The sequence below is a fragment of the Calidris pugnax genome, unplaced genomic scaffold (assembly GCF_001431845.1).
Source record: "Calidris pugnax isolate Ruff unplaced genomic scaffold, ASM143184v1 scaffold418, whole genome shotgun sequence".
Lineage (NCBI taxonomy): Eukaryota > Metazoa > Chordata > Aves > Charadriiformes > Scolopacidae > Calidris > Calidris pugnax.
The window spans coordinates 562,835-573,672 of record NW_015091199.1 but is presented as its reverse complement, the minus strand read 5'-3'; the positions used below and the strand labels follow the sequence as shown (position 1 = coordinate 573,672).

The window sequence follows — 10,838 nt, the reverse complement described above, 5'->3', positions numbered from 1 at the left end:
TGGAGGGGAGTGGGCGTCGCGGGGCCCGGGGGGGGGGGGGGGGATGAAGCTGCAGCAAATGATATAGGAGGTGCCCCACAGGACAAGATGTGTGCTCTGTGCAAGAAAATAACCTCTTGAAAGAGATTGACACAAGAAACCCCCGCCCATAAACATGCACAACAAATGACCTGGAGACTTCTCCCCACATGAAAGCATCAGCAAAAACTGGAGTCTTGGGATTAGGCCACAATGGCCCCCCCACCTGACATCTGCACGTGCAGACATACTCTAGCGACATAGAGAGCCGGTGCTTCCTTTGAGCAGCTCTGTCTGATACTCTTAATTATGCTTCCTGTTGGTGCCAGCTCCAGATGAGCTGGCATCCTTGAGAGATCAAGAAAAAGAGGGATAAAGTGCTGTTACAAATCTGCAGTGCCTGGGGACGCGGTTCAGCAGAAGACGAGGCTCAGCCATCTTTGCTTTCTCACAGGGAAGCCCCATAGCTAATGCCGTAAGTGGACCCCATAGATAGACGCTACTGCCAGCTAGTGCTCAGTGGGTATACTAGCTGCAGAAGAGCTGTGGGGAACCCTGCAGACATACTAGGTTTTTCCAGCAGAGGGAAGAGATTTGTGTACCTGCTGACTGGTGAATTACAGCCAAAAAAAAAAAAAAAAAAGTCAGCAGCAGAATGGTGTGTGGATGGAGAAAGGAAGGAGGGTGAGAGAGTGCTTAAAACCTGCAGTAATGAACCTCCATGAGAGGGAATTTGTAGGCAAAGTAGGTATGTTGCCTGAGACCTCGAGTCACCAAATTACTTTCCATGGGGAGAAGGTGACTACTTCAACCTCTGCCTTGAGGCAGGAAGGCAGAGTGCACTCTGCCTGCAGAGATCTCCTTGCAGTGATCCAGTAATGAATGCAGAGGCCAACACATTTTAGGAAGTGAATAGATACAGTGAGATAAAGTGGCACAAGTTACCAGCCTCATAGGCCCTTCTTTGGGTTTCTTGCATATTGCGTCCAGGACACACATTAATCCCAGGGGATGGCTTCTCTTTTATTTTGTGATCTGTCTCTTTCTCTTGCACAAGAAGATCTCTGAGTTCAAACTGAGAGAGCAGCCACAAAAGCAGCTAATTGCTGAGCAATTGAGAAGGATGAAAACATACCCTTTCTCTGACAACCAGAAGAGGTGATGAGAAAGTTCCAGCAAGGATGTTCATACTGTGAATCAGCTCGTGGGACAAGGTTGTAGAAGCACTGCAGAGTCAGGGGCAGGATCCAGGCTGGCTGTCGGTGGGATTGAGTAAAGGATGCTGAGGTAGCTCAGATGCAACACAACCTCAAGTCAACAATATCTTAACACTTGCTGATTTGAGAAATGGGCTGGAGCCAGCCACTCAAATACAAAACCCTGCAGGTGCCCCAAAAATCAATACCAGCTGAACAGAGATAACAAAAAAACACTCCAGGACACAGACTTTGCAGCTTCACTTGATCAACACTTGCAAATAAACAGTTCTATGGTCACAAGTGCCTCATTATCAACGGTACCAGCACTAGGGACTGCCTGAGCTTTCACACACTGCAACAGTATTTAACAAGTACAGGGAATCCCAGGAACAACTCCGGAAAGGGCCACTGTGAGGGTGCATTGGGGTGCCTTCTTATGCAGTAGGCCTTCTTGCTGATTCAGCAAGATCATCACATGTGGACGTAATCTTCAGGGGAATGGATCTGCACCTCCAAGCTCAGAGTTCAGATGTTCTGTGTCCCTTGCTGAACTGGGACATCTGGGGAGGGAGATGACACTTAATTTCTGGCCAGCTCCACAAACAGGGGCATTTTGCCTTTTTGTGGTGTGTCAGTCACTTACCAGCAATAGAACAAGCCAGCAAGGCTCTTTCACAGCCACACGTAGCTACTGTTCCCAAAATGTCCCCCTGGCAGAAAAGAACTTAATCTCATCTTTGCTTACTCCAGGTCATGCAGCAAAGCATGAGAATTCACTGTCAGACAATCAGCTAGCAGCATGGTGTGCCTGGACAGAGAGCAAGCGAGTGAACAGTGGATTAAATAGATGAGAAGGGATGGATAGTTAGGTGATGGGTAGAGATGGTATGGGAATGGGTGGACAGAGGTGGATGGGTGCAGACTGTATATGAGAATGGAGAGATGCAGAGACAGAGTGCATGAGGGTAGTTAGAGTGTATAAGAATAAATTAGGAAGGATGAGATTGATATGATGCTGGGTAGACAGGGCTGATCCTGCTGTCCCATTGTTTCAACCCAGTGTAACTCCCCTGTTTACAGTTGGGTTCTTGCCTCCTCTGGGCCTCAGCCATCTGCTGCTGAGCTGACTCACCTAAGACAACTGCAGACCATCTCCTGAGGTGTCTACGATGGCTCTATCCACCTCCAGAAGACTCTGGATTGTAGTTTGGCATTTCTTGGCTGTTGCCAAGTACCAGCTTTAGGAGGCTGGGCAGGTTGAGTGGGATGCTCAGTGGGAAAAGCAGGTGCCGTGTAAAAGCCCCAGGAGGGGGCAGGTTCCTGGGGGGCCAGAGGCCGTGAAGCATGACTATCTATGGTGCTCTCCCCAGCACTCCCTCTGTGAGATGTTAAACCACTTGAAACTGGAGGCTTCAGGCATCAAACGTCTCAGCTGCTAAGTACTGAGTGGGGTACATCTCTTGAGAGCTCCCCGGCATGAGCATCATGGCCCGAGCAAGTCCTGTTTTGACTCAGCCTCTTTTGAAGCAAAAACCCAAACACCACCACTTATGTTTCATCGTGGACTGAGGGTCATTGGTCTGACTGGATCTGGCAGGGGATATATACCAGGCTGCAGAAACAATCACCTCACAGCAGGGAACAAACCCGCAAGCTTTGGGTACCAATGACCCCTGGGCCACATAAAGCTGCTGTGGGCAGACTGTTGTCACCCTGCAGGTGACACCAGCGGCTGCTCATATATCAGAGCTCTTCAGCTCTCCCAGTGCTACTAACACATTGGTATTGCTAACACCAGATCATAAGCTTGGCTTAAGGGGAATATCACAGGGTATGTAGGATTAATAGCGACGGACATGTGAAGATAGGAGCTGCCAGGGATCCCATTTCAAGCTTTGTTCAGTGACCATGAGAGCTGCTGGCCTACTTTTTGAACAAACGCTAAAGCTTGTGACTTTACAGTATGAGTCCAAAAGCTGCGCTCTGCTAAAGTACCCAAATGCAACCATGAGTGCTGGTGAGGCACAGGTGTTGGTTTATCACTGTCTTTCTGTGGCCAGCAGTTCTGAACAAGGAGGGATAACATTGATGGTTGAGGAGGAGACCTCCCAAAGCTTTATCTCCAATGGGCAGAGATGGAGCAGATGAGTACCTACTTTGTCAGAAGATCTCCTGGAGCTCAAACAGCACCAGCAGAGCAAGGCAGAGAGTTGCAACAATCTGGATTATACTACAAGGCTTGTAATGTTTGTTGGTGACTGCTGACTTTTAAACACCAACTACAGGTGATTCCATGAAAATGGAGCGTCTCATTTTAAAGACAGTATGTTTTCTGGACAGTTGGAAACAGAGTCTGAGTGCACCTGTGGTAGACAATCAACAGTACTAAGGCAAAACTCCAGTGTGACCAAGTGCAAATCTTATGTATTAAAACCAGTCTCATCACTTCTAAGCCTGCACTCAGTCTATGTGATGGTCACTGCTGGAATGATGAACTAGCCCATTCTAGAGACACTGCTGTAGGGAACTACCCGTTTACAGAAACACGTCAACCACCCTTTCCTAATCAAAGGAATTTCCCCCTCCATGGCAATGCACAGTAAAACACTGAAATACACACAATAATAAAAAGGAAATAAAATAAAAAGTGGTATGCAATATCATAAGAGCATCTTTAACAAAAAAGGAGTGAGAGATCAAGTCACACAACTCGAGGTGCACCGTGGTTTATGGAGGTTTCTTTACACAAGAATTTCATGTGATGCATAACAACTGCTAATGGGTTGCTAAGTAGTGAAGGACACTGCACAACCACTTAGTCCAGACAAACAAAAATTTTTCTTTCTTTTTAAAACACAGAAAAAAAAAAAAAGTAAAATGCCAGTGCTTTAAAGCAAAACACTAGAATGGCTGCACTTACCACCTGGTAAAGGGTTAAAGAGCAGAAAGAGAGGTTCCAGAAGCAGAAGGAAGAAAAAAAAAAAGGAGGAGAAGCAGAAGAAGAAATTAATGTTACACATGCAGAAAAATATAGAGAAGATTTTTCAAAGAAAAGCTCAGGCATTTCTATACCTGGTCAAAAGAAAGCTATTTTTTAATTTGCATATATAGCATGAGATCATTTCTTCTTACCAGGCCTCTTAGCTGGCTTGTCAATGAAAAATAGAAATGGTAAGGTTTAGGAGGTTTTTTTGCCTTTTCAGTAATTTCTAGCTTCCCAGAGACATATTTTGAATTTTTTTGAAAATTAAAAAAAACAGACAAAATAAGATTATTTTGGAGTGAAGTTGCATAGTTTGCCTTCTGCCACAATGCTGCTTTTGCTGTTTCAGTATACGCTTTAATGAAAATATATCCATGGCTCCAACCATTTTGGCTGAAGGATGAATGCTGTGTGAGACCCTCCCAGAAACTGTTCTCACTGCTGTCGCACCATGTGCAGAGACACTTTGCCTAGACATGTGGGTGGGAATGGACCCCGTGGCCAGAGTAATGTTGGTCATAGGCTGCCTGTTCCCCAAAGGATGAGGCTGTGGCAGCTGTAACCAGCATGGTGCAGGCCACAGCGCAAATCTGGAAAGGATGCTCTTGCTGAGACCAGTAATTCCCTTCACTGACTGATGTATTTGTGCTGTAATGATGGGGAGGGTCTCACAGGTGGACTGTCAGGATGGCACAGGTGAAGCTGATGACCTTTGCATGTTTGCCATCATAGTGGAAGAGTACTCATACAGTGTCCTCTTCCCACTCTCACAGAAAAAGGCTCTTATCAAAGGTGATTATAAACTAGTATGCAAAAAAAAGAGCTAGGTTATGGCCTACTGTCCCTTCATTAGCAGGCTAATGAAGAGAAAATCAGGGAAGTCTCTGCAGATGCAAAACAAATTGTTACCACCTGGAGTCAGAAGAGGACTCTGATGATACAGCTCAGAAATCATGGGATTGTGGAGCAGAAAAAGTGTGTGTGGGTTTCATATGTACAGGCTGCTAAAAGAAGCCATCCCTCTCCCCGCTCCTTCCTGCCCATTACCGTGCCCCCTCCATCTTCACACAACTTCTGGGGAAACTGTAGCTCTAGGTCTGAGCTCTCAGAGGGGCTATGAAAGAAGGTACTTCAGTGACCTGAGGCTTGAGGAGCCCCTTTAACCCTGTAAAGGGGGCACACACCCCCTGAGGCTCACAGCCATGCTCTATGCCTGCACCATAAGGCTGGAGAGCAGGGAGGAGATCTGGGTCAGCACTGAGTGGGCCACAGGGTCCGTGCATACTCCCAGACGTATGCTATGTGGACTCCAAGGGTACACGATGTCCCAGTGCTGTCCCCTATGCCCAGTCCCATGTATCTCCCCTCTGCAGTTATTTTTCCTACCACTCTGCTCTCCTCTTTACACTCTGGTTGACCTTTTAGGAATAAATCCAACCTATCCTGCCTGAAAAAGGTGGTGAGAGATCTTAACAGCCTCTGCTGTTTTCTAACCACATCTTTGTGCACTGAGTTCTGCTCACCCTGCTCTTTGTCTAGAGGCCTCTCTGATATGAAACTCTCCAGTGGCTGTCTGTTACACCTTGGGGAAAAGGAAAGCTGGGACTTTGTGTTTTGGGAAGGAAAGGTGAAACCTAGACCTGTATGAAACCACTGACTCCTTTGCAGCAGTTTCTGGGTTGAGGGGAGACTCAGGTGTCTGCACCACAAGAAATAGCAGCGCAATTGGTGCTGCTGTTTGCCAGCTCCACAGGGACTGGTGGTGAGAACCTCTCCATGAGATCTCCTGGGACAGGGCTGACATACAGCAGGTCCTGGGAAGAAAGCTGCATTGCCTGTGTAAGATAACTGATGTCAGCAGGAGATATGCCTTTGGCTTGAGTGTGGAGTGACACTAAGAGGACCGTCCCCAGGTCTGGGCCTGGCACCCAAAATTCCTCCTGGAGTTGGTCAGAGTACTCTCTGCTGACCTATCCCAATTTTGCAGCAACACATCCTGCATAAGGGGCCACACCTCTGTACTGGTAAGGAAAAAAGGAAGGATGCGTCTCTGAGTACTACTTACATGGCCGTGAAGGTCTGTGTTTAGCAGCATCAGGGCACAGGTGAGCGTGTGAATCCCATCTGAAACACACAACAGTCAGATGGCTATGATTAATGCCCTTCCCACGTGGTTTTGATTTTTGGCAGCCCATCCATTGCAAAATGAAGGCTGGGGATGTTAAGGAGTACCTGTTTCTCTCAACTGTGCAAGATAGTTTAAAAAAAAAAATACCCTTTTTTCCTTCAAAATTTACCTTTTCCTGAAACAATCACTGTTGGCTTTAAAGCAGCTTTATCAGAGGCTTTCTAAAGACCAGATTTTCTGCTGAGTCTTTCTCCATATCCATTTAGGCCAATGCCATTGCAGAATGGGCCAGAGACCCTGGCAAACAGAGCTAATTTCCCCCTGAGTTGATCACAGTCACCTCAGGTATTTGTCCTGAGGTCTTTAACCATCATTCCTGGGCAGGCTGTAAGCTCTTGAGATGTTCAACAAACTTTATTACTACAAATGAGTGCAGCATTTTTGGCTCTCTGACTTAATAAAACTCACATGAATTTTTCCTTCCATTTGAGACAGCACAGCACCCTCTTCTGTAGTAGGGAACCTGGTGACTTGGTGTTATTTCAAAGCCATGCTGTGTCCTGAAGCTGTTCAAGGTCAAGAGACCAGTCTCCAAGCACCACCTCACAACTGTGAGATGTAAATGCACTCTGGCACATGAAATGATCCTGCAAGGACCTCACAAAATGGCTAGAGAGCACCAGGGAGGAGAAAGGGACAGAAATAGTACAGCCTTAGTCTTTGGCCCTGCTCTTGGTATGCCTTGGTGTCCTCACATAGACAGGCTGCTCCACAGACCAAGCCAGACATGGCATGATGTTCATGGCCTATTTCCCTTGTGTCCGCTGCTCTCTGAATTGGTGCCCTACAGTCAGTGCCCTACAGGCATGGCTGGGGACATGACATTGGTCTCCTCCTGTGGGGGTAGATGTGTAGCCACAGAGAGCCAGCTGTGGCCCATCCCCATCCCAGATAGCCACTAAACAAAGGCACCATTTGTGTGGAATAGTGAAAAACCCTGAGCACCCTATGCTCAAGGCCAAGTTCTAAACACTGACAGCTAAAGGCAACCAAACACACAAGCCCAGGATGAAGGCAACAGAGCACATGAGCTTCTCCCTTTCCTGGAAGAACCATGGTCCCCGAGGAAAGGATTTTTTATGGGAACGTCACATTTTTGTCTACGAGGGCTGACAGTCTTGTGGACATGGTATGATGCACACCCCCCTTCAAGAGAGAATCAGTTACTAAGAATGATGCTTCCTTCGCTTTCACAAGAAGCAGCTTTGGGCTTTGGACAATGTGCCTCGCCAGTATGTATGCTGGAGTCTCTGTGGGAGGTTCTGGGCTGACATCTTCACCTGGCTATTGTATCACTTTGGTCAGCTAAATCATGCCTCCACATGGTGGAGGTGCTGTCCCAAAACCTGCTCTTCTCTCACTGTTGGTTGGCTTAGCTGCATTCACTTTTTCTCTTGGCTTGCATAGTGTCACAACACAACCATACAGCTCTTCCATGTCTGGACTTCATCAGTACAGAAAAGAACTAATAATATTAGTCCAAGACACATTTCTCTCTGGGAGAAAAATGAGCCACCCTGGTCAGCAGGTCAGAGTTTCTGCCACCCTTATCTGCAGCATCCCATCATACAGACTGAAGTGACGCATGGTGTGGCAACAGCCACGTCTCCATCAGTGGAATCCGCATGTAGCAATGCCCTGAAATGTCTTAGAGAGCTTTAAGACCTTCTCAGACACCTGATCATCTCCAGACAAAATTGCCTTGACTCTATTATGCCTCTATGGCAATAGGCCATCACCACCGAAGGTGTTTCTTGGAAATCTAGATAATATACAGTGGCTCAAATTTCATCTTTGTGGAACATACTTTGCAAGTTTAGGCTGGATGCAGTAAGAAGGAACTGCTTCCTGAAGAAAGAGCTTGCAATAGCTTTTTCAAATTACTCCGTATCTAGTGCATGCTTTTGCAGTATCTGCAAAAGATGTGACCTGAAGGAGTCATGTTGCTTCCCTCCTTTGCATCAGCTTCAAGTATTACTTGTATTACAATTGTATTTTTCAAGCTCCATTCAATTCCAGTACTGAGTGCAGCTCTGTCCTACCTGGGACTCATCCAGTTTACTGTAGTCTGCAGTGGTGGTCCTGCAGCCTTGTGAAATGTGGTGCTACCATCATGGGCAATTTTGTTAAAGAACAGGTCATGACAGCAGCAGCAGTTATGTGTTTCAAGTCCAGTTTTCCTTACTCTTAATAGTTTTGTACTGTTCAGGAGTGCAACATTTTTAAAACAGGCCCTACCAGCAGCAGGGACATCTCCACTAAGGGCCATGCAGTTATGGAAGAGTTTAACTTTCTGGCTTCATTTAACTTTCTGGGTTCATTCACGTTTGCATTAGCAGGCACCTTCTTGCAGAGTTTTCAGAACTGGGATCTAATTTCTCTTCTGAAAAAGTGTAGCAGGGCTCCATCAGCAGCTTTGTAGCCCTCGTTGCCATGGCAAAGCTTGTGTTTTCTTTCACTAGTCACTGCCCTCCAAACACCCTCATGCTGAAGGGTGTGGGGTGGAGACAGAGATCTGAGCCTCTGTGTTCCAGCTCAGCCTCTGCTCAAGCTGGTGTTTGCATGCCCTCACTGTGGGTGTTAGGCACCTGAGCATCAGAAGGGGAGAAAGGACCAGAAAGGAGTGGAGGTGGATGCAGTAATGTTGGGGATCAATTCCAGGGGAAGATATTGAAGAAGGGTCAGGACTTGTCATTTGGGATATTTCAGTTTAGAACTGCTGCTGAAAATTCAGCCAGTAGCTTAATGTCTACAGGTGGAGGACCCTTTGGAGGGGAAGGTCCTCTTTGGATCAGTGGGGAAGAACATGCCACAAACACCAGGAAATGAAATCTAAACCTGTACTTCTTTGCGATACCACTGATAAAAGCAAAGAGGTCATTCTGGTTTGAGAACAGCTTGTGTCCAGTTATCTTGGCAGAGGGACTGGAGGGTTCAAGTGACACGAGGTACTGCTGCTATTTGGGAAGCCTGCAAGATGGAGTCAAGCAGGAGCTCTCAGACAGAAGTGGCCTATTGCATGCTGAAGGGGTGGAGGAGGAACAGCTGGCACAGCTGTCAGGTCAGCAGCCTGGTTTCCACCCATGTGTGCACTTATAGATGCCTGTAAGCAGGTGTGTAGAGGCATTCATGTAAGTGTGAACATGGACATGCTCACGTCTGGATGTGTGCATGTGCACATGTTTACCAGGAATGACCCTTTCCATTTGAAAATGTCAAAAGAAATTATACCTACTTAAAAAAAACCAAACAAACGAGGGAATGAAAGTAGCTAACAAATCTGCAGCTCCAGTGATCCCAGAATTTTGACTAGCTATGCTTTCTCCTGCTGCAGTTGTAGATGCAAAGAACACAACTCCTGTGCATGGCAAGTCAACAGCATTCCTCAATCTGCATGGAAATGTCTTCTTCCACTCAGTGGACAAGGTCTTGGCCTGAGCTAGCACCAGCCACTCATTTGCCCACTGCCAGTGACCACTTTGCAAACCACAACTGCAGCAACTTGCAACCTCTGAGAAACTCTCACCATCTCCCTTGGTGCTGGGCAAAGCCTGGCCACTGATGCAGGCTACAGCACAGCTCATAGGCACTTTAGAGGACCAGGCTCCCTGGGAGCCCACACTCAGACCCTAATACCCTGAGGGGACTCAGCTGGCTCTATCATGGGGGTCTGTACAGCACCTGGTGTCCCCAGTCCCTCCCAGTACAGGGAGGTCAGGGGCATCAGCACAGCAGGATGCTGGAGAAAGGGAGAAGCTGTGGCCTTGCCTGCTCTGGGGGTGCTGTTCAGGCCCAGCTGCGGGTGGCCAGATTCACACTCGGGCTGTGTGTGTGACACAGGTAAGTGTGCAATGGACACTGGAGCCTGGGAAAGAAAACAGTACCTTCAGACGTGCTCTCCTCTGGGTTGCACTGGCAATACCGCCGGGAGAAATGAATCAGCACCCGTTCCCGCTCCTGTGTCTCTCCCATCAGCGGGAACGCTTTCAAGAATGTCCTGCAAAGAGAAAGTGATGCTTGAAGATGCCATGGATCAATTTGCTGGGCAGTACCCGTGCTAAGGAAGGAGACAGAAAGGGGTCCTCAAGCAGCTAGGAAGGCCTTTGTCCTCCCCCCGGCCTGCGCACTCCTGGGCCCCCGCAGGAGTGATGCAAAAGGTGTCTGTGGAGCCAGCTCTGAGCTGTGTAGGGAAACATGCTGTCACCTGAGGTTTGACCCACCTCTGGCTTGATGGCACCAGGATTAACCCAAGTGGAAGATGTTACTCCCACTTGCTCTGATTTTGTACGGGACAGTATTCCTGGGAAAGCTGCTCTCCACCATAGGGAAGCAGATTGTGGGCCCTCTTGTCGAAGCCCACTTTTGGTGGTAGTACCTTGTGTCAAACGTGACACTAAAGCAAGGATTAAACGACAATGTGGAGGTCCACCCCCTCCTCCAAACCGCCCCC

At 47.6% G+C, this 10,838-nt stretch overlaps 1 protein-coding gene across 2 annotated transcripts in view; it reads right to left on the bottom strand.

Annotated features, from left to right (window-relative positions):
* The window catches only part of PSD2 (pleckstrin and Sec7 domain containing 2), a 90,572-nt gene that overhangs the window by 20,103 nt on the left and 59,631 nt on the right, over nucleotides 1-10,838 (bottom strand). Inside the window, exons 7-8 of one of the 2 annotated variants that reach the window (XM_014959670.1) lie at nucleotides 10,273-10,385; nucleotides 6,264-6,324 (exon numbers count right to left, since the gene is read on the bottom strand). In XM_014959670.1, coding sequence (XP_014815156.1) covers nucleotides 6,264-6,324; nucleotides 10,273-10,385 — 174 coding nt within the window. The remainder of the gene's footprint in view (nucleotides 1-6,263; nucleotides 6,325-10,272; nucleotides 10,386-10,838) is intronic. The other variant, XM_014959671.1, reaches the window with a different exon arrangement.